Source organism: Amborella trichopoda, chromosome 1 (genome assembly GCF_054954075.1).
Source record: "Amborella trichopoda isolate Santa Cruz 75 chromosome 1, AtrichopodaSantaCruz75HAP2 v2.0, whole genome shotgun sequence".
Taxonomy (NCBI): domain Eukaryota; kingdom Viridiplantae; phylum Streptophyta; class Magnoliopsida; order Amborellales; family Amborellaceae; genus Amborella; species Amborella trichopoda.
This window is the reverse complement of record NC_142336.1, coordinates 48,090,661-48,115,774: the sequence shown is the minus strand read 5'-3', so window position 1 is coordinate 48,115,774 and position 25,114 is coordinate 48,090,661. Positions and strand designations below refer to the sequence as shown.

The following is a 25,114-nucleotide window of genomic DNA, read 5'->3' as shown; positions in this document are numbered from 1 at the left end:
AGGGTGCATAACTGTGATTAGGAGGATTTAGCTTCTAAATTATAGTCTCATTATAGGACTAACCACTCCAACGGGATTGCATTCAAGTTTCTTGAACTTCTTTATGGTTGAGCTGCATCTAAAACATGGGGATAAACAAATAGTGAGTAATTATTACATAGCAAATGCTATATGCTAAAGTCGACATGCAAATAATTCTTGAAATGTTTAAAACTCTTATTTCTTGTGCTTTTCTTGTTGGCATAATCCAGGTCTTGAATGTAAGGCACTGCCCTGTGAACCACATGCATAATATCCATATGCAGTTGCTTAAAAACTAAAGAAATTGTTTAAGAGGGATTATTTTTCCCTTAGTGATGGTCCTCTCTCTCTCTCTCTCTCTCTCTCTCTCTCTCTCTCTCTCTCTCTATATATATATATATATATATATATATATATATATATATATATATATATATCACACACGAACACACGTGAACCCACACACTTACTTAAAGAAAAGGGTAATAAAAGAGACACATTTACGGCCAACCTTTAGGCCAATTTCTGATGTTTTTCACTTATAGTTCTCATACTGGGAAGTGTATCTCAACATTTGCTCTCAACTGGTTGATTCATCCTGCATTGCTCAACTGGATATTTCCATGTTGTCCTGATGAGAACTCACCGTAATTCAGAATAAAATTCATTTCAATTCTCCACCACTTTATGGCTTTTCAACTTGTGATTGCTATATACAGGTTTCCACTTTAGTAAACACATTCAACTTTTGTTTTACAGCTTCAATTGAGATTCCATAAAATTAGGTATATTTTAAGGGCTTTCTCTTTGAATAAGATTATGTAACAATGATTACGAAGGATTTCTTGAGATCTGGATGCAGAAAACGAATGTCTGAAAAAGTAATTATAGTTTAAAGTTCAAACTAATATGTGCTTATGGTTCAAACAGTGTTGCACTTCCATCCTAGAAGAAAGCTTATGATTTCACTTCCAACCTGTTGCTCTCTCTCTCTCTCTCTGTCTCTCTCTCTTTGTGGCTTTAACCCGTTGCAGTATCGGTATCTGTTCTTAACGGTTTAATCTGTTGCTCTTCATGGTATGCCAAATTGCTCTTTTCAGGCAAAGAGAACTAGTATTTAACCAGAAATGTGTGGATAAAAATTGAAAGTCAGGATCAAGGTTTGGGACTATTTCATCTGAATTTGAGCATAAAATATTATTAAAGATAATGTTTGAACTCTATCATTAGAGATATATGCTTGATCCATGTTCCACACTTGTGTTTCATGTCTCTGTTATATGGAATTGCTTCGTCTTTCTTGAGGCATTATTTAGGCAAGTAATCTTTGTTGACATGCTTTTGCCGAATGAGGTTTGCTTATAAAGTAAAATAATATTTACATCATTTTTTAAACCGTTCATACCAAGGCATTCTCCTTGAGCCATTCCTATTTGATGACTCTTGGCTTTTCACTTCTTTCTTTCAAATCTGAACTCTTCTGGTTCTCACTGTCGTCATACTTTATTTTACTGTTATAATCCTCTGATAATGGTTACAATTCCTTAATGAATTTTTCCTTGTTTTCTCTTAACTTAGAGATTCGGTGGAGGTTGAAGCCCAAACTGATGGTTCTAAGAAGAAATCTAGATTGGTCGGAAAATCTGGGTGTTGCCAGGATGTGAAGTCTGAGTTAGACGGATCAAATGAATGTCTCAGTCATACGAAATCTCTAGGCTATCACAAATTATCGCCGTCTCTCATGAAAGAGGCCTCCCCCACTGATATCATGAGTATAGTTCAGAGGTCCGACTTGAGATCTATCAAAGGAAAAGCACCCCCTAGCGCTACAGATGGATCTACAAAAGAAACTGTTCATGGCACTGGCCTGAGGGTGAAAAAAATCATGAGGAGAGGAACAGATGACAAAGAGGCATCCATACTAGTACAGAAGATAAGAAAAGAAATAAGTGTTGAAGTTTTGGACAAAACTCTAATAAATTCTGACAAGAATGATCAGGTTGAAGCAAGGCTTCTCTCTGCTTTCAGGGCTGCTATAGTAAGACCCAACTCAGCAGAGGCAAAGACTGTGAACCCGTCTATTATTGCAAAACATAAGAAGATGCTGCTACAAAAAGGAACGGTACGAGAAAACCTAACCAAAAAGTTATATGGAACAGGAAGTGGAAGGAGGCGGCATGCTTGGGATAGGGACTGGGAAATAGAATTTTGGAAGCACAGGTGCTTCGGAACAAAATCTGAGAAAGTTGAGACTCTTCAGTCTGTTCTTGAGCTCCTAAGGAAGAGCTGTGACTCGAAGGATTCAAAGGTTGAAAAAAAACCTGAAGGAGAAACTGCTAATCCTATTTTTTCTAGATTGTATCTAGCAGATGCTTCTCTTTTTCCAAGGAAGGATGATATTAAACCTCTATCTGTGATGTCAGATTGTGGTATGAAAACTTTACCTGCAGAGAATAAAGAGCACGATCTAAACACTAGAACAGCCAAAGTTCCCAAGCAAGGTGCTGGTACTTCTATTCCTAACAGCAATGCTGGTAACAAAAGCACTACTCAAAGCTGCAAAGTACAATCTAATCATGATAAACTACCTGTATCTGATATAAATAAGGGACAATCTAATTCAATTATCAAAGATGTGGGTAAATCTGATGATGTTAAGAGCGATAAAAAGAAGTGGGCCCTTGAGGTTCTTGCCAGAAAGACCGCTAAGATAAACAATGGGGATCCTGGCAAACAAGATGATGTCACAGGACTAAAAGGAACCTTCCCTCTACTAGTGGGTATCATTATTTTGAAGACCTATGATCCTTTTGCTTATTCATAGTTTGATATATATTTCTTATCTATGTTACAAGTTGACATGTATTTTTTCCTGTTTGAATGTACAGGCACAATTACCTTCTGATATGCGTCCAACTTTGGCAGCCACTCGTCACAGTAAAGTCCCAATAGCAGTAAGACAGGTGTGTAATATATTTGGCATAATCACACATACCTGCCAAAAGTATACTTAGATGTTGAGTACTGATGACTAGTGCAAGCTATTTCCTCTCAGTGTTTTGCAAACAAAGAAGGTTAACTGATTGTTGCCTGAAGGATAAGCATGCAAATTAGTTCTAATGTTCCCATGTCCTGCAAATAGTAGAATTCTGAGGAACACTTAACAGAGTAAAAATCGTTTTGTCATTTTTAACTGTGAGAATATTTCACATTGTGAACTTTAGATGGAACAAGTTCTGTACTTCCCCATTTTCCAATTTTTTTCAAGGATTCATTATGCAGTATGTGCTTCATGATTGTACTTGTTTGATGATTGCCTGTAATCAAGTTTCTAGCTTATAGTGAACATTGTGGAATGCCGACATGCTTTTTCACAATTACTTGTAATCAATTTTCAAACTGAATAGTGAATATTTCTCATGTCCACATGCGTGATTGTCACATGCGTGATTGTGGTTGGGCTTGTCGCAGATATTCTAAAGATAGTTTATCAGGTGCTAAATTAGCTTATTTATCATTGTGTATTCTTATTGCCGCTATCTTCAGCATCTGTGAATAGAATTCTCAGTATGACCATTTACCTGATTTAGGTGTATATGAAAATGCCTTGCTACCTTTGGACTTTTGGGTGATATCTTCCTACTTATATGTGGAACATTATCCCAAACTCCTAAGGACGCTCCTCCAATGGAATGAATTCTGAGTAGACAACTCCATGTTGTAATGCATCCTTCGCTATTCTGACACTTGCAGAATTGTCTATTTTCTCAAGGAAAAAGTTAATATAAGGTGTTAACTTTATACTGTAGAAATAAGGTGCACCTCAAAAACCCATTGACAAGTGTTGTTTCATCACTAGAAAATTCAACAATTGATCATCTTGACCTCAATATAGATGAATATGAACAAGTCCTAAAAATTCGTTCATCTTATAACATATTATCTAGACCGTCTATTTTCAAGATTTTCAAGTGCTCATAGATCTGCTAGATTTGCACTATTTTTGGAGCTTTCAATTTCATTATAAGGGTGGAAAATAGACTTTTAGACCATGATAAGAGTTTTGGCACCGAAAATACATCGTTTAATGAGTTTTTGAGATGCACCTTACCGTGATTGTTTAAAGTTGAAACCTTATACAAACCTCACCCTTTATTCAAACATGGCTCTCAAGAGCTGTTTCAGAAAAAAATAACTCTTAATTGACAGACCTCATCACAATATGCAATTATGCATATCATTCTAGCAGAGACCTTGATTAGGCTTTCTTGGGAGGACTGACAACGGCATGCCATACTCAAGCATGTTGATAGAGATATAGCTAAACCTGAACATCTTTGTCCCCTGTGGGCAACACTAATCCACATAACTCATCATTATGTTGTGGAGCAATAACATGCTACAATCTTTACATTGATAGAGATCTAGCTAGGCCTGATCACTGTTGTACCCTGTGGGCAACATTAATCCACGTAACACATCATTAAATTGTGAAATCATTATCACTTACTAAGCATAAATGACCGTGGGAAAAAGTAAAAAATCAGACCAGGCTGATCCATAGATTCCTGGTGATGCATCTACTAGTAAGGCACTGTTTTGTCCGGTGATTACCAAATGGTTTGCAATAAGCTATGCACTAATCAAAAGCAGAGTACAGCGAATAGCCAAGAAAGTGTATGCATCATCCTAACCTGACACTACTCTTTGTTTTAAAAATAACCTGGCACTACTTTTGAATTGAGATTTCAGTCGATGTTCATTAAAAGGTTAGAAATGTTGCCCAAGATTCTAAGTGTAATCACTAATGGATGGAAGTTTTGCCTTCTTTGGTATTGCCATGTCTGAAACTCCCATGGTCCGGCAAACATTATCCTTATTGTTCTCGATTCGTTCTGTTGTCAGCACTGCACTTCATTTGTAACTGTTCAGTCTTCTCATATTTTGGTTATCCATGAAAATACAGGTTTCTAGTGGATGTTTTCATATAAAAATGTTTTCTTTTATCTTCTTATTTATTGAATGATATGGGTTTTCGATTTGTAACTTAGTCATTATCATGCAGATGCAACTCAACTGTCTCATTGAGCACTTTCTGAGGAAAGCAGATCTGCCAATTATTCGAAGAACTGCAGAAACAGAGCTTGCTGTGGCAGATGCAGTCAACATTGAGAAGGAAATCTATGGCAGATCCAACAGCAAAATTGTTTATGTAAATCTTTGTGCACAGGCATTGTCTCAGCATTCTTCAGCAAATCAGAGATTTAAAACCGAAAAAACCATTCCTAATCCCAAGGAAGAAATAAAAGAAATTCCAGAAGGTGATACATCCGATGCCGCATTAAATTGTGATGTGCAACGAGCATTAAAAGAAGCAGGCCTTGTTGATGATGATGATGATTCTGATGACGACCAAGAAAAGAATTGTGAAAATGTACTGGAGTTAGATTCTCATGCAGAGATGGACATATATGGAGATTTTGATTATGATTTGGAAGATGAAGATTTCATCTTCCCTTCAAGCATTGTGAGTTCTTCAAGGGAGTCTAAGTTGCGGAAGGAAGACGGTGACTTGAAAATGAAAGTGGTATTGTCCACTCCTTGCAGTGAGAAAACAGTGGTGAAAAATCCAAATTCTGGAAATGGAGCCTTGAGAGATGTTATGTCTGATGCAAGTTTAGGGGATCATAAGACATTGGCAACACATGAGCCCAAAAATATTGAGGTTAACAAAATTAGAGGCTCAAGAAGCTCAGCTACTGGTCTTGAAACAGCAAAAACCTGTCAGCTCAGCGAAACTGATATTGAACTTAAAGAACCTTCTTTAGCAGAGTGTGAAGAATTGTATGGTAAGGAAGAACCCATTTTGAACCAGTTTATCGTCGATACATCCAGCAACCGAAGCGAATTTACTGGAAAGCCTGATGCTACTATTGGGAAAGTCTCTATAGATGAAATTACTGAGAAGTATGGTGCTACTCATTACCGTTCTTTCACAGATGAAAATTCTGAACCAATTATTTCAAGAGGGTTGACGACTGAGAATGTTCCAGTTGAAGAATCAAGACGCAGCAATGATGGGCCTTCGAATCGTAATTATTCAGTTTGGAAAAAGGTAAGGTTTTCCTGCTGGTTTGCTCCAAGTCATTCATTTGTCTTATTAGAATAACAGTGCAGCTTTTCCATAATAGGTTGCAACCTTAAAATGAATCAAAAGATGCACGTAAAAAATCCATAGGAAAAAGTTGTTTTATTGTTATAAAGCCCTATAATTGATCATCTCGACATCGAGATGTATGAATATGAAAAAAATAAGAAAAAAGATTTTGAGTCCTAGAACTAGTGCATTTTGCAACACATTATCTAGACCGTCCATTTTCAAGATTTTCATATGTTTATAGATCTATTTGATTTTAACCATTTTTGGAGTTGAAAATTTTGTAATTAGATATGAAAATAGATTTTCACATAATCTTAAGAATTTTTTACACCAAAATTATATGTTATGATAAAATTTGGAGGCGTGCCTTACTTGGATTGTTTAAGGTTGCAACCTTATAGAAACAACACCCTAATATAAAACGGTTTACCTTTTGCAGACAGGGAGGTGTTCTTTCCAAAAATACAATTAAAACCCTCTCTTTCTCTCTCTCTCTCTTTCTCTCTCTCTCATGTGAGTGTTTTTGTGAATCAGATTGACTATAAGTTTCGATACCATCATCATATATTTAGACTTTTTTTATCATTAACTGATCCTCATTTTTAAACGTGTCTTGAGTTTATGTTAATTCAGGTGGAAGCATATATTAAAGAGCATATCAGACCTTTGTGCAAAAGTGGTGTAATAACTGTGGAGCATTATAGGTGGGCAGCCACTAAAGCAACACATAAAGTCATGAGATACCACTGCAAAGCCAAAAATGCAGACTTCTTGATCAAAGAAGGCCAAAAGATTAAAAAGCTAGCTGATGAGTATGTACAGACTGCCAAGCAAAAAAAAGACCTTCGATAGCCAACCTGGTGAGTTAAAAACCTCTCTAATGATTCCTCAGTTGATGTTTTCTGTATCTTGTTTGTATGTCATCCACTTCGATAATGTTACTTCTGAATCTGTCCGTCATTCATGTTGTCGTGGTTCCTGTTTCTTTTGGTCCACAGGTGCATTTCTTGAGGCTTTTGTGGTTTCGGTATTTTAATATATGTTGTAATCATGAATATTATGCATCCCTGTATATGATTTGTACAGTGCTGCGATTTTCTGTATTTTTGCAAGTTTACATGTTTTTCAGTGATATAAATTTTTCAATGATGGCCTTTCATTAGTGAAGATAATGTACGAGAATTTTCGTGATGTTAAGATTCAGAATTTGTCTACATTCCATATTTTAAGAGTATATCAATTGGAAAATGTTTAAAATAAGTAAAACCTCACCTCTGGAAAATGTTAAAATAAGTAAACCCTCACCTCAGGACTCACCAAGTATTGGTGAGTCGGAATACCTTCGAATCTATTATCTCGGCATTGACTATTATGGTTGTAAAAAATATTAGGATTTCAAGTCCTAAAATTAATCTATATTGTAACAAATTATTAAGATTGTCTATTTCGGCGCTAAAATAAGTGTTTAACTGATTTGTAAGATCTGAAAGTTTCAAATTTCATTGTCGTTGTTGGAAATTGATTTTAAAGCCATTATGGAGATTTTTTATGTCCAAAGTGCTGCTGGACGAGGATTTGAAGGGAAACTTTACTTTGTAAGCTATAATGAATAACAATATAGGTTTTTTTAAGCATTAGATTTTAATTAGATAGTTGAAAATACATGTCACTATTTAATTATTTATTTATTTATTTTTAAATCCGTTCAAGCTAAAACTTTAGGCGTATAGACTTGATACAATCTTGCACTAAATGAAAATATAAAAATTTTAAAATGAAAAATTACCGTTGTCATTTTTAGGGGTATTTTTGGTTATTTTAAATTTTTAGAAAATCAATTTTTTTTTGTGCTACTTTTTTAGTACACATGCTTAAAATTTCAGCTCAATTCGATCTATAAAAAAGATTAAAATTAAAAAATAATAACGTGTTTTAAACCATGGGATCTGATAACTAGGAGTTAACCTATATTATTATTCATTACAATTATAACCTTTTGATAGCTTCTATATATATATATATATATATATGGAAAAGTTTATATAGAGCCGAGGTTCTAAACAATTAAATTTGAGCCTACCTCGAAAATTTTACTAGAGGAGGTTGTTTTGATGCCCAAATATCTTAAAAATTGATCATCTCGACATCAAAAAGCATGGACACGAGAAAAAAATAGATTTCAAGTTTTGGACAGTGTGTATTATGTAACTTATTTTTGGACCGTTAATTTTCAAAATTTTCAAGTTTTCATAAATCTGTTGATCTACATTATTTTTAAAACTTTAAACTTTATAAATAAACATAAAAATATATTTTAAGGCTATCACAAAGATTTTCAATATTGAGACCACATTTCTCGATACTATTTGAGGGTCGGCTATAATTTGATTCTTTAGAGCCTAGGCTCTATACAAACCGCATCCATATATATATATATATATATATATATATATATATATATATATATATATATATATATATATATATATATAGGGCAAGCTTTATATGCTTTCCCTACAACATAAAAATTATATAGTTCCTTTTTTCCAACCGTCCATTTTGAATGGAGGGCTAAAATTGCGTCAATCACAATGTCATGTCTTTACACTATTTTAACACGAAATTTTGTATGTTCAATCCTCTAGTAAACTCGCACTAGCAAAAAAGTTAAAAAAAAAAATTTTCAATAAAATAAAATAACCAAAATACTTTTGAAAGTTTCAAAGGGTATTTTGATCACTATATTTTATCAAAAATTTACTTTTAATGTTTTTTATAGGTGCGCCCCAATGAGAATATAGCACATACTAAATTTCATATTCATGCAATTTGTGTAAAAAAAATAAAACTAAAATATTTTGAGACAGATTTAAGATCAAATGGTGAGTGGCTCTCCCGATCAAATTTTGACAAGGAAAGCATAGGTTTTCTATATTATAGGGAAAATATAAAAATCTTTCCCCCCATATATATATATATATATATATATATATATATAGAAAAAAACTCGTATACGTCCATTGGCGTCCAACAGTGTAGTTGTTTAGAAGTAAAATCGACGGTGCAATCGGCTTCCCGCGGTTACCCAAAAGCCATTCGAAAAAAAACCTTTTTCCCTCTATGTTTCTCTACCTCTCTCTCTCTATGTTTGCTGCACCCTCCCTCTTTTTCTACCTCTCTCTTATCTTCGCTGAACCAGGGGCATTGTTCTCTCTCTCTATCTTCGTTGAACCAGGGGCATCGTTCTCTCTCTTTTTATCTTCTTGGACAAGCTCAACGATCTCGATTGAATATGAATCGATTTGATGATGACGATTTCATTTCATATTTTAATTTTAATTTTTTTTCTACAAATCTAAATAATATGAAATTTTACACTTGTATTCTTCAAAAATATAAAAATCTAATAAAAGTTTCAAAAAAATAATTTACAAAAAATAAATTGATCAAAATACTCTTAAAACACTTCAGAAGTATTTTAATCAATTTATTTTTTACAAATTATTTTTAAAATATTTTTATTAGGTACATTTTGATGAGAAAAATTGACGTCTAAAATTTCAAGTTATCTAGATTTATATAAAAAAAATTAAAATTAAAATTAAAATATGAAATGCAATCGTGAACGTCAGATTGACCCAGAGTCTATCTAAACTGTTAGGCTCATATGTTCATATGAGCAAGTCGGCTCATATATATATATATATATATATATTAGTAATATGCATGTGTTGCATTTATTATAAATATTAATCATTGAAATAAATTTTCAATTTAAAAGAATATTTTCAAAAAAACATATCGGATTGTAGTGTGTAGAAAGATAGAGAATTTGATTGATCTATCTTCACATATGAGCTTCTTTTAGATAATAGAATTTCAAAATATGATTATAATTCTATTTATAAATCACGTTTTAAGGTAATTATTTTTCTAAAAATAATATTAATTATATTATTTACCTTCATAATTTGTATTTACAGTTAAATATTTTATTTTTAAATTTGTATTTACAATTAACTATTTTATTGTTTATATATTTTCAATTATATCATTCATTAATGTAAATAAAATTAGTTTCACACAAAAAAAGGACCTTAAACTTGCCCTAAATAAAATGAGAATTTATCAAATCACTACTAAGAGATCAACTATTTAACATCTCACCGTCCATCAATTTTTAACACTTCTATGAGTCTGATCTTCTTGAAGACATCAGATAAATAAAACCCTTTTCATGATAGGCCCATTTGAAACTAGATCGAGCCGTTAAATAATTTAACTCGGGTATTTTTATATCTCAAATGAAATTGCTTCAAGAAGATGTCCAATATAGGAAATTGCTCCCAAATAATTAACTCAGGTATTTTCATATCTCAAATGAAATTCCTTTAAGAAATGTCAAATATGCGAAATTGCTCCAAAATAATTTTTTTTTAGATTTTATGTCATGACTCAATACATTTTGAGAAAAAGTATTGGGTCACACATGAAGAAGGTATTTTGGCACACTTCATTTGAAAACTTCGAATGAAAAGATACGTTGGAAAACTTCATTTGAAAGAAACGTTTGCTAAAAAAAAAAAGGTTTGCAGAAGTTGCAGAGTTGTGTCATTCTCAAAAAAAAAAAAAAATTGCAGAATGTTGTGTTTCTTATTTTCCTGTATATCTTTCTCAATCTAGCATTAATAAAAGAACTTATTGTGATTTTGGATTAATCAGGTGGAAATCCTTCTCAAGATTTTATAAACCAAATAATAATCCCGAGAAATTTTGGTTGCACAAAGTTTAGATGCCTAAAAAACTCTTAAAACAAACTTCGTTGCTAAATATGAGTGATGAAAAAAAGCAGGGATCAGTAGAGCAAGTGCGGTCTCGACTGTTACGACCGGAAAAGTATAGTATGATCCATATGGTCACCATGATCCCCACCATACAGGTATCATAACAGTATGGTAGGTTAGTCACAAGGGTCATCAATTTTGTCATGAATTCAATAATCATCATCAGAGATTTTTTCCAATTATTTGGAGTCGACTATCATTAATTCAATAATCAACATGTCATGATTCAATAGCATGCCTCATTCTACTTATAGACAATACCGTGCTTTTCCTCACTGAGAAATCTCACATAATATATGCATCCCATATGAGCTCGATGCACAATGTAGTCAAGGGAAAATACGTTCCACAATGTGCATATGATCATCATGACAGTATGGTCGCAAGGTTGAATGACAGGGTGTATGTGCAACTGAAATATTGAAATGTTTTTGGGGACCCATTCTTCATCGTTAATCTTATTGATTGGACGGTGATGACTCGTTATGACCATGATCAAGTATTTTATCAAACGTCTTGGTTTGCCTATAAACTGTCGACACCAGATGCATCTGCCTAAACTAAAACTGTGACAGGCACAACAGTGCCCCATCTTCTTTTAATTTCTTCTGTTTTATATGAATATTGTTAATATTTGAAAGAAAAGAATATTATAGTTGCACAGAGAGAGAGAGAGAGAATATGACAATGGCTCTTCAATTGCAGCAGAAAGAAACAGTGACTAGGACACTGCATAACAAAAATATTGTGAAGTAAGAATCGACCGAACACTTCACATTTTAAAGCAACCAACCAAGCCCATGGTACACCTTAAAAGGAACCCATTTTAGCCGCTTTTCTCTTTTCCAATGCAATTCTGCTACTCTCTCCTCTTTTCCTACCTTCCTGATCTGTGGCAACATGTTCCAAGACACGAGACTGCGACATGCAGAGACACTCACATGAACGAGATGATGCCACAGCTCACACTAATCACCTTCAAACCTACCAAATTTTTGTTTGGGAAAGGCATCACCCAAATATTGTATCTGGTAGCTCAAGTCCTTTACTTGTAGTAGCTACATGGCTGTGCTAGTACCTTTTTTACACGAATTTAACCTAATTTAGCTTGATTAAACAATTTCAGTGAATATCTGTAGTTTTCAGAAATCTACAAAACTACATAACCGCCCCAATAAACATAAGCATCTACACAGAGTTGTGACATAGATAATTGGCAAAACCAGTATATGGCAAGGATTTAGGATCTAAAAAAAGTAAACATCTACTCACCTCAATCATCCTGTCTACTTCCCGAAGGACTAATTTTCTTGCTACAACTCAAAACCATTTTCAATTTGCAGTAATTGCTGACCCTCATAATTAAAGCTTTAAGCTAATCTTCAAAATTTAAATAAAAGGCCCGCCAAAATCAACCACTAATGCATTTGCCAAGTAGCCTGGTTGGTACCATGTTCTCTTAAACTCGAAGCCAGACCAGAACTACAAATTAACATTATAAACAGAAGCCTTGGCTCGCTGGTTCATGGCAAGTGAGTTAAGCCAAAGAGTTGGAGGACTTGCCAAGGTAGTTCCCTAGTTATAAAACCATACAACATCAGACTGGATATGTATTCGTGCAAAACCATTCAAACATGCCAACCCAGAATCTGAAACATTTGAATGAGGGCAAGGCAGTGGGCTCCAAATCTTTGAATGCTTAACTTTATTGTCTGCGCAAATTTAACTGGAAATCCTCACCAGTGGTTTGATCCAAGTCCCATAAATATAACCATGCACTGCCCAACAGTGTGTGCATGTGTGTAACAATTTCATCCTACAAACTTCATTGAGCAAAAACAACCAGAGAACAAGAGCCTTAGAAGCACAAGCATTCAAACACAGATGGTATCCATGTAAACTAGACTTTTAAAATTAACAATAGCCCAGAAATGTACCACGGCCACTACTCCCCACAAGGTCATTTCATAACAAGATATTAGTAAAATTGTTAGTCCTCTTTAAGTTATTTTTCATGACACAATGTCCTTACACAGACATGAGATCAGATGGCGTATAATTCAGTTACAAAGTTATGCTCAGCTGAAGATTTCAGGGAAAAAGTACGTCCTGTTGGATATGGTGATATCCACAATCACCCACATAAGGAAATTCCCATATTATGTGGGATTGATATTGATATTGATAAGTTTCTTAAAGGAAATAGAAATCTAATAAGATTAGGACATTTGGATATATCTCTTGGTCTTTGGAGATATATGTAACATCTATAGGAAATTTTCTATTTCATGTGCATTCCGAACCTTATATATATGAGATAAAAGAGGCAAGAATGAGTGTGCCCTATTTGGGTCACCATGTGGGAAAGGTGGTTTCCTCTAAAGAGAGAGGTAAGGGCCTTTTGTGCATGAGATGCAAAGTTTCTTTTAGAGAGAAGAAAGCTTCCTATGGAAAGAAACATTATGATGGTGCCTCTTGTAGACTCAAACTTGAGAGGCTGGTTTCTTGTAGGCGGTTCCCACTGAGATTTTGGGTGGTTTCCCCTTTTAATGAGAGAAAGTCAGTTTCTCTTTGCTCTCAAAGTTCTCTTCCCAGATAGTGGTCTAGTTACGGTCTCTTCCTAGAGAGTGCTCTAGTTATGAAATAGAGATGAGAGATCGATAGTGGTGCCGTTTCGGAGCGCAAGCCTAAAAGGGTTTGCTCAACAAGTTTTTTTGTTGAGAGTTAGAGAGGTAACTCTATGTCCCAAAATCTTTGATGTAACTTTTATTGACATAATGGATTTCAGTTTGCCGTGCCCGTGCCCGTAGATGTGTCCCTTCTGGGGTGAACCATGTAAATCTTTGCATTCTTGTGGTATGTGTTTCATGCTTTATTCGCCAAAAATCAAGCCGTCGGGTTTAGAGCTTCCGCGCACAACAAGTAATATCAGAGCCTGATTTGGGGTTATCGGTGTGGCAATAAAGGATTCAAATGCAAGGTTCGAGGTGGAGAAATTTGACGGCAAGCACTATCTTTTAGCAAGAATGATGATGAAATTTTTTTGGCAAAAAATGAAGAATTTATAAAGCTATCCAATAAATGTTGCCATGGTGAACAGGTGATTCAAGGTGGAGATTGTTGGATACAGTGATATCCAAAATCACCGACATAAGGAAATACCATATTATGTGGGATTGAAATTGATATTCATAAGTTACCTAAAGGAAATAAAAATTCAAAAACAATTAGGACTCTTGCATAAATATCTCTTGGTTCGTGAGATATATGTAATATCGATAGGAAGTTTCCTATTCAGTGTGGATTCCTAACCTTATATATATGGGATGAAAGAGCAGAGAATTTATGTGCCCTGTCTAGGTCACCATATGGGAAAAGTAATAGCTTCCTCTACAGAGAGAGAGAGAGAGGCAGGAGCCTCTTGTGCATGAGATGCAAGGCCTTTCCTTAAAGAGAAGAGAGCTTCTTATGGAGAGAAACATTGCGATGTGCCGCATATAGATTGAGAGGTTGGTTTCTTGTAGAAAAGCGGCTCCCATAGAGATTTTGAGTGGTTTTCCCTTTTAGTTAGAGAGAACGTCAATTTCTCGCATCTTTATCTGGTGTTGTTGGTAATGGTTGTTAGAAGTAAAGAGAGGGAAGAACAACATGTGGTGTTGGTCAGGAGAGTGCTTTAAAAGGGTTTGTTCGACTCGGTTTTATCGAAGGTTAGATAGGTAACTCTATGTACCAAAATCTTTGATGTAACTTTCATTGGTATAGTGCATTTCAGTTTGTTGTACCCATGGATGTAGCCCTTCTGAGGTGAACCGCGTAAATCTTTGTATTCTTGTGGTATGTGTTTCATGCTTTATTTATTGTACTATATTTGCCAAAAATCAACCAAGAGATATATATCAAAGAGTTCTAATCATTTTTGGATTTCTGTTTCCTTTAAGAAAATTATCAATATCAATCTCAATCCCACATAATATGAGATTTCTTTATGTAGGTAATTTTGGATAACATTATATCCAACACCTTGATATCAAAATCACTTGCTCACCCCGCCAACATCCATTGGATAGCTTTATAAATTCCTCATCTTTTGTCAAAAAAAATTCTTGCTCATTCTTGCTAAACATAGTGTTTACATTCAAATTCTCCACCTCGAACCTTGCATTCGAAACCGTTCCGCCATACCGATAACCCCAAACCAGCTTCTGATACCACTTGTTGTGCGTAGAAGCTCTAAACCCAACGGCTTGATTTTTGGCAAATAAAATACGAGAAATAAAACATGAAACACATACCACAAGAATTCAAAAATTTATGTTGTTCACCCCAGAAGGACTACATCCACGGGCACGACAAACTGAAATCCACTATACCAATGAAAATTATATCAAAGATTTTGAGATAAAGAATTACCTCTCAAACTTTAGACAAGACCCAGTCGAGCAAACCCTTTCAAACCACTCTGCCGACCGACACCACATAACGTTTTTCTTTCCCCTTACTTTTGTCAACCTTTACTAATAACACCAGATATAGACACGAGAGCAACGACAAACTCTCTAACTGAACAGAGAAACCACCCAAAATCTCTTTGGGAACCGCTTCTCTACAAGAAATTAACATCTCAATCTTCAGGAATCTACAAGAGGCACCATCGCAATATTTCTCTCCATATGAAGTTTTCTTCTCTCTAAGGGAGACCTTGCATCTCATGCACAGGACGCCCTGCCCCTCTCTCTCTCTCTCTCTCTCTCTCGAGGAAGCCCACATTTTCCATATGACGACCCTAATAGAGCACACTCATTCTTTCCTTTTTCATCCCATATATATAAAGTTAAGAATCCACACTAAATAGGAAAATTCCTATAGATGTTACGTACATCTTCAAAAACAGAGAGATATATGCAAGAGTCCAATCTTATTGGATTTCTCTTTCCTTTAATAAACTTATCAATATCAATCTCAATCCTACATAATATGGGATTTCCTTATGTGGGTGATTTTGGATATCACCATATTCAACAATTTCCACCTTGATATCAAAATCACCTACTCACCATGCCAACATCCATTGGATAGCTTTATAAATTCTTCATCTTTAACCAAATAATTCTTTCATCATTCTTGCCGAAAAATAATGCTTGATATCATATTTCTCCACCTCAAACTTTGCTTTTGAAACCTGTACCGCCATACTAACAACCCCAAACCATACTCTTATATCATTTGTTGAGACAATCTTGCTTTGATACCGCTTGTTGTGCGGGAAAGCTCTAAACCCAATGGGTTGATTTTTTGCAAATAAAGTACGAGAAAAAAAGCATGAAATACATACCACAAGAATATAAAGATTTAAATGGTTTACCCCAAAAAGGCTACATCCACGAGCATGACAAACTGAAATCCACTAGTTACATCAAATATTTTGGGACATAGAATTACCTCTCTAACCATCAACAAAACCGAGTAGAACAAACCCTTTTAAACCACTCTTCTGACTAACACCACATGTCGTTCTTCCTTTTCTTTATTTTTAACAACCATTATCGACAATACTAGATATAGACGGGAGAGCAACGAGAAACTGATGTTCTCTCTAACTAAAAAAGAAAACCACCCAAAATCTCTATGGGAACCGCTTCTCTACAAGAAGCCAACATCTTAATCCACATGAGGCACATCGCAATGTTTCTCTCCATAGGAAGCTCTCTTCTCTCTAAGGAAACGTTTGCATCTCATGCACAAGAGGCTCTTGCTTCTCTCTCTCTCTCTAAAGGAAGCTATTACCTTTCCCATATGTTGACCAAAATAGGACACACCAATTCTCTGCTCTTTCATCCTATATATATATATATATATATATATATATATATAAGGTTGAAAATCCACACTAAATAGGAAATTTCCTATATACGTTACATATATCTCAAGAACCAAGAGATATATATATCCACGAGACCTAATCTTTTTTGGATTTCTATTTCCTTTAGAAAACTGATCAATATCAATCTCAATCCCATATAATATGGGATTTCCTTACGTGGGTGATTTTGGATAACACCATATCCAACACGTCCCACAAATGGCAATGGGCCTTACCATAAGTAATATAACCAAGTTTCTTGGCAAGTCACTCTCCAAGAATGAAGATTCCCATTAGTATAGAGAACAAGTGGTGCATAACCAAAAATGTTGACATACAACATGACCATACAAAATTATTCAACTAATTTCAACACAAAGTAGCAACAGAAAGTTGGAAGCATTTCTTGAATCTCCTTTCTAGCCCCACTAAAAACCGAAACCGATGTTGTACAACTCAGAATGACAATCACTCTCACCCCACCAATGCAATCTTGCACACTGAGGTTCTATTCAAAGCTGAAAGCTTGAAATATAAGACCAGAGGCACTTGGGTCAAACATGGATAGATCTTTATTATAGTGCCAACTGCCAAACATATAATGCTCTGTAACAAGAGTGTCGTCAAGTATAATAAATGATAATTTGAAACCGCATATTAACATATAAGCAGGTCCCTCCCATACTTCAACAACAAAAGACAACAACACACTCACGTACAACACCTTAGAGACAATCAAATTACCTTCATGGATGCATAGGCTGAACAATCATAGTACTATGGACGTACGAAGATGCATCACAAGCTTCATAAGCTTGTAATCCCAGAAGGGTATATCTTTTTTTTGAGTAAATTGACTAACCCAGAAGGGTATATCTTTTTTTTGAGTAAATTGACTAACCCAGAAGAGTATATCCAGAGAGCCACAAAGTAATCATACATGTGATCTAGTTTTGACTTTGTAGAATGGAGATGGGGCACCCTAGCAAGTTGGTCATAACATATCACTCCCTAGACCTAAAGGCTCAATCAATGCCCAAGCAATTGAGCAAGAAAAATGCAAAGGCTTCAAGATGTAGCACCATCTAGATAGTGCAACTCAGTTTGATTAAGATCCACCACGCTGTTCTAGTAGGCAAAAGCATCATACCTCCATGTCTCAACTCGTTCATGCCCAACAGCATTACTAGAGGTGGCCATGATTAAATTTCTCAAACAGGGGGCCTGCATCTCAATCCTATGCATCTCTTGATCACTCAATGGTCAATTCCCTGAATTAAGAAACTTAGAGAAGCCATGGAATCCATATCTCAAGCCCAACTATATCCTTCTACCCACCTAAATGGGCTTCGAAGAGCAAGCCAATTCCCACATGGAGTGTCAGCGTTGCTGCATCACAAACATGGTACGCTCTCCATACATATGCCAGGGCACAGTCCCCCATGTGCACTTGCAACACCATTAAGGCCAAAGACTCTTAAAAAAGGTGCATGCGAGAGCCTAGGCATCTCGGCGGTCAAGTGCCTACCCAATAACAGGGGACACCCTCCAAAATAAAATAATCATATAACTTCACATAACAATTAAGATATAAGTATATAACATAATTATTAATTTATCAAACAAAAGTAAAAAAAATAGAATATCAAAACATGATACATTGTACAAAAAGGAATCAATTATTCATAAAAGAATTCGATATAGGCCCAATTTCATCGTCCAAATAAGGAAAAATCAATTAATCACAAAAAAATTCAATCCTTCAACTACAAATATGTAAACATATCATAAAAGAAAAAAAGTAAAAGGAAAAAAAAATGATTCATTAATCACAACATAATACGTTACAGGAAAAAATAAATCAAACCCTTATTCAATTATAATAATGCTCTAAAAATATCAAAATCAAAACTATGTCAGCCCAAACCTCATCTATTGGGTCGCCAAAAGTCCTCAAAATCGACCACTAGAAGCTCCAAAAACTACCATGACCTATTGCCTTTGCTTTTGGTAGAAATTGAAAAAATCTAAAATTTATTGATGTTTTGATAATCACAGATTTGCGGCTTTTAGGGAGTTTTTATCTCTCTAGAAGCCACAGATTAGGTTGTGAGGGGGTCAAACCTTTTTCCCCCTTTTTAAGGGGAGGGGAATTACTAAATTGACCTTGGCCTAGGGCATTTTTCCGCGCTTGGCAAGTTGCGTTGAGGCGGCGCCTAGGCAATCATCTTGACTATATCGCCTAGGTGGGTAAGGCGCCGCCTCGGAAGGCGCCTAGGTGCCCAGTCTAGATGCCGCCTAGGGGTTTTGGCCACTCATCCAATTAAACGGCTGGGCAGCCAAGTTTTCGAACATTGGCCATAGAGAAACATCTTTTTCGAGAATAGCAGCCATAAAGTAATGTATTGGACCAAGCCATTCATCAAATCTATCACCTACTTAATCCTTACCAAAAGGGCCATTTCAAAGACTTTGTAAAAGCTTCCTAGTAATTAATCGAATAGGAGATCCTAATTGTCATTGTCCACATTGCATTAAAATAAAATGCATGATTTTGTTATGCACCATATTCAAACTACAAGCCCGATGGATAGCAACCAAATATACCTTGCCTTCAAGATGTTCCCAACTCCTTAATCAAGACCGAGGGAACTCATCAATACTGAGGCCCACAACTTGAAAGGAATGAACCTAGACGCATCCCTTTCCCCTCAAAATGGGAAACTCAAACCATACCAGCAACCAGATAATAAACAAAACAGTGGTTCATTAATCCTCCTTGATATTCAGTACCCACAGAAACCCTAATCACAGAAGAAAATATCCTCCTATTTTCAAATGCAAATGCAACTGTTCTTCCCCATTCCATGTAAAAACCAAGTTTCTTCTTTTTATATATAGCAAGTGTTCTTCCCCATTCCATGTAACAAACAAGTTTGTTCTTTTTTATATATAGACAATACCGGGAAATTAAGTTGCCAGTAAACATTCATTAGATCTCTTATGACTTTGTGGATAAAGTAGACAGCATGGTATTAAAATAAAGTATTAGTACAATAGGTGTGGAAATGAATCCATTTGGTAGAATTTAGGTGTGGCACCAATAGGCGAGAAGATGAGAGATAGTAGACTTAAGTAGGCTAGTCATGTGTGGCGCCGAGCAAGTACAACACCTGTTAGGAGGTGCAAGTTAGTTTAAATGAAAGGACTTAAAAGGGCAGGGGGTAGGCCCAAAAGGACGTGGTTGAAAGTAGTTCGGAAAGATATGAGGACTTATGGCCTCACTAAAGGTATGACCTTTAATAAGAGCAAAATGGCGGACCAGGATTCACATAGCCGACCCCAATTAATTGGAAAAAGGCTATGATGATAATGATGATTAGTATAATAGGTGTTTTACATTAGGGTTCACTGCATGTACAACAAGCACCATAAGGGCAAACACATGCCCAAAAATTAAGTTTGCGCCTGACAAAATCGCAGCTAGACAGAAGGTAGAATATATAACATTTCCAGTAGAGTATAAGGTTGTGAAAAATAGGAGCAAGAAGGTGCTCCTCAGAGGACTGCCTAGGCTGGGGTAGGGCAGATAATCAGCAGACTGTTGTTAAGCGCTCCCTGTTTAGCCAGCTGGTCCACAGCCATGTTGGCTTCATGCCAAACATGTGAAAAAAGAGATGTCAATCGAGGCACAATGAAGATTTATGCCAAGGTTTGGTCCGGCGTCCGAGTGGATTATAGTCAGCTTTGAAGTTTTATAACTGCAAATCTTACTCTAATCCACTTCAGCTTTGCATCAACTACTGATGATATAACAAATCTGCTTCATGACTAGACACCCCTTCTCTAAATCTGAAGTTTGTATGGCCATGGTAGAATTGGGACATGACAAAGCACCAGAAGCAGATGGCTTTCCGCTCATTCTATATCACGTCTTCTGGGACTGAGCTCTAAGCTGCATTTTGAGAAGGCCTTCAATCACGTATTTTGGCCAAAATCCTAGATTAGGTGTTGGGACTCATGAGCTTTGACTTTAAATGTTGGGTCCTGAATTTCAGGCTGCATTTACTTAGCTTCTCTTTCCATTGTCATCATTGGAAGTCGTTGTGACTTCTTCCATTCTTCAAGGGGTCCACATTAAGGAGACCCAGTCTCCCCTTTCCTCTTTGTTATCATTGCTCAAACCTTCAGCTCCTTCTCAAAGCACTATAACAAAAACCTCCTAAATGTCTTCTCCACTTCTAGGGGTGGGCCATTCATACCCCAACTTCAGCATGAAGATGTCACCCTTATCTTCTGCAACGGCAAGCATATCCAAGTGAACATACCCTAGGTGTTTTGAACAGTCCACTAGTTTAGGCATTCTTTGGTTTCCTAGCCATATTGCAATTTGGGCCTAATTGAAAATTCCTCACCAGCAAATTTTAATTAGTTCTCAACTGCGATTAGGCCCCCAAATTGAACTTCCTCAAAACAACTCCAACTTGTTTGAACAAAAACTCAATCTAGAACTCTCTCTCTCCCCCCCCAGAACCGCCACTGCCACAAGTACACCACCACCACCACCACCACTACCACTCCACCACTATTCCACCAAGGCACCAACAAGCAACCAGTCTACCATCACCACCGCATCCACCACCATCACTACAAAAGTCACCACGGCCTAGCAGCCACCACAACCACCTAACCACTACCGCCTCCAGCAACAACTTGCCACCACTGCCACCACCACCACAGCCTAGCCGCTGTCACCACCACCACCATCACTGTAACCACCACCACTACCACTACCACTACACCACCATTACCACTACTACCACCACCCGACTGCCTACCCGCCACCACCACCAACACTGCTCCACCACAACCACCACCACCCCCTTGAATGCTGCCACCACCCCTAGTACTGCCGATTGACCACCACCCACTGCAACCACCACCACCTCCTCCAATGCCAAAACCACCACTAGCACTGCTGCTTTAACACTACCCACCACAACCATCACCACCTCCAATGCCACAATCAGCACCCCACTACAACCACAACCACCATCACGCCATCCCTACCATCACCAACACCACCACACCACAAAATAACAATATAAAATTCAAATTCTAACAATCAAAAACCCATAGAGAGCAAATGACGATTGGCCAAATTGCCATTTGGTCAATTAAAAATTGAAAACAAACTGTCACCATTTTTTGCACTCAAACAGTCCCTTAAGAGTTAACATGGAAAAAACCAAGTTAATGAGTGTTGGCTTATCGCCTGCCTCTTCCCTTTGTCTAGACCTTAGCCAAGTGAATCGATTGTGGATCAAACCCACTGCCCTGGTCGTTCAACTCAACCAAGGCAAATCTAGAAAAGCCCTCTGGGATGGGGTTGTCAAAAGGTTCAAGTGCAAGTTAACTACTCGGAAGTGCTGCTTCTTGTCCTTTGGTGGCTGAATCACCCTCATCAAGACTACTCTATCCAACATCCGTCTCTTCCAGATGTCAGTATTCAGGATGCCTATCTCCATTAAACACAAACTTGACCACTAAACACATTCTTGAAAACTCACGAGATATTTCTTGTGGAGTGAGAGGTCTGTGACATCCACAGAGTCCATCTCATAAGATGAGAAGTTGCCTGCACTCCCAAGAGCCATAGGGCTTAGCATCAGAAATGAGGATTGCAATACAGCCCTATTAGGAAAATGGTGGTAGCAATACGTCAACAAAAAAGCACCCATGGCAGCATGTGATCCAGCACAATGTGCAAATAAGGGTCAAACAAATCTGGGTACCTACACAGAGGTGTTCACAGTACTGCGGCTCAGAAGCTTGGAAAGATATTCAGTCCACCTTCTTGTCTATTTGAAGTAAAATCAGATCTACAGTCAAAAGTAAGAGTCGAATAAGATTTGGAAGGACTCATGGATAGGAAAGGAAGCAGACACTCAAAATTGATTTCCCCAATTTGTTCCTCGTCATTCTAGATAAAGTTGCCACAGTCTCCAACTACCACGAATTCCTGGGAGGCCAAACAGTTTTGAGTGCCCAAACTTAGGTAATATAAGGAGGAAAAAGAAACCTTTTGAGTTGGTCTTGATGTTTGAAATATTACAGCACTTTGTAACCAGCTATTGCAGAGAGAAAAGATGTGGTCCCAGGCAGAATTTTGGTTTCGTCATTCTGTAAGGCCCTCAATCCCCCTGCCCCAGGCATAGCAATAGCCTCCAAGGCCTAGCACACACCTGCCCACGTAAGGTGCAGGCCTGGTTGGTGATATCCAACAAAGTACTATCCATGAATCACATCCACAGAAGATGAATTGAATTACCAAACCCATGTCCCATGTGCAAGGAGGAAGAAGACCATTGACCACATGTTTATCCATTGTAAGACAGCCTCCAAGTTCCGATGCTCCGTGGGCAATGCCTGCATCAACTACCCAACTTCCCAATCCTACTTCTCGCCCCATTCCAAACAGCAGGCCTGTTTCTGTGGTGCTCCTCACTATTGGCCTCCATTTGGGGTATCTGGATGGAGAACAGATGCATTTTCAGAAGCAAAGAAAGACTCGTTGACTCTCTAAGGGACAGCATCGAAGTTCCCATTATTTTCTGGGAGCAAAACTGCAAAGAAATCACCTCACACTCGGCGACAGCCCTTGATCAACATTGGAAGAAAACCATGTGGTCTACCCTTGTCACAACAACATGTTTCTCCGATTGGAATCCACCAGCCATTGGAACTCTCAATCTCAATTTTGATGGCAGTTCTCTTAATGACCCAGGAACTCAAAAGCCCAAGCCTTACTCTTTCAGGCATTCAAAGGAACTAAGGACCTTCAAAAGATATTGGGGTCCATACCCTCTAACTGTAGGGGGGCTCAAAAAAGCTGTAAGCTAGGCCAGCAACTCATATCCATGCCCCTGGAGATTGGAGCCCATTTCTAATGAAATTTCTCACATTGCCTGTCGTTATGAGTTACCTTCTAGGACAAATACTTCCAAGGATTGTCCAGCAAAAGGAGCAACCATATCAGACAATTGCATCTTGAGACCATCCTCGTAGTGAGGCACTTTTGCTAACCTAAAGTTCTTTGTACAGACCCACAACAGCATACCTCATTAAAACACCATTTTGTATCTACATATGACAAGATGAAAATGGTTTGTTCAGATTAATACAATGATTTTGTCGATTTGTTTCATTAAAAGCAATTTCATCTCTAGTTCTCTCAGCAACAAGATACTGACTAGTCATCAAATCAAATTTTTCCATACATCCTTCTATCAACTGGAGAAGTAAAGAAGAAAAATGCTTGACCTTGACCATTCACAAATCATACTGCAAAACCACACAAACTAAATCCCAATAAAAGACAATGATATACCATTGAAAATTTTACTCATTCCAAAAGGATAGGTAAGTGAATGAAATCATGATCATTAGAACTTAGTAACATGGTCACTGAAAAGATAACACCAATTATCGAGATACAAATCAAATAGTTGAAAAGGAAATGCAACAAAAACCGCAAACCTTGCACACAATACCGAGCCATGCAAGCATGTGGGCATACACATAAGGGACATCTGACTGTGAACCTACACACTCCTAATTTACCAATAAACTTCATAGCCATGAGCTCAAGAGGACCCAAATACATCTAGAAGGCTAAAATACAACAACTCATATTAGGGTCCAGCCGTCACCATAGAACAATCTTCACACACACCAGTCTCTAGTTGAAGTATCCACATTGAAACACATAGAAGGAAAACAAAAACCAAAAACGTAAAGAGCATTATTAAATAGAAGAGATATATAATGTTTAAAGCCTTGCATAACGATGACTGGCAAACAACACAATCTTAAGATCTAATTATGAACTTCTATCTTCACCAACACATGTTAGGAAGTGCGAGTTATTTAAAGTGGAAGGCTAAAAAACGGCAAGGGATGGGCTTAAAAGGACATGGTTGGAAGTAGTGAGAAAAGATATTTGGACTTATGGCCTCACCGAGGGTATGAATATTAATAGAGTAAAATGGCGGGCCAGGATTTATGTAGCCGATCCCAATTAGTTGGGAAAAGGCTTTGATGATGATGATGATCTTTACCAACATCAAGGATCTAGTTATGAACTTCTATCTTCACCAACACCCAAAAAAGTACAAAACCCTTTATGAACTAACTCCAAATCACATTTATAACATCTGCAATAAAGCA

At 36.8% G+C, this 25,114-nt stretch overlaps 1 protein-coding gene across 8 annotated transcripts in view; it reads left to right on the top strand.

Moving 5' to 3' along the window:
• Window positions 1–7,395, top strand: part of LOC18442356 (RING/U-box protein) — a 45,169-nt gene extending 37,774 nt beyond the window's left edge. For 6 of the 8 annotated variants that reach the window (XM_088869548.1, XM_088869547.1, XM_088869545.1 and 3 more), the window contains 5 exons: window positions 1,600–2,797; window positions 2,910–2,984; window positions 5,087–6,136; window positions 6,815–7,041; window positions 7,180–7,395. In XM_088869548.1, the coding sequence (XP_088725674.1) occupies window positions 1,600–2,797; window positions 2,910–2,984; window positions 5,087–6,136; window positions 6,815–7,033 (2,542 nt within the window). In that variant the 3' untranslated portion in view covers window positions 7,034–7,041; window positions 7,180–7,395. Of the gene's footprint in view, window positions 1–1,599; window positions 2,802–2,909; window positions 2,985–5,086; window positions 6,137–6,814 lie in introns of all 8 variants that reach the window. The other 2 variants (XR_016057575.1, XR_016057574.1) reach the window with 2 other exon arrangements.
• Window positions 7,396–25,114: the final 17,719 nt, after the last annotated feature.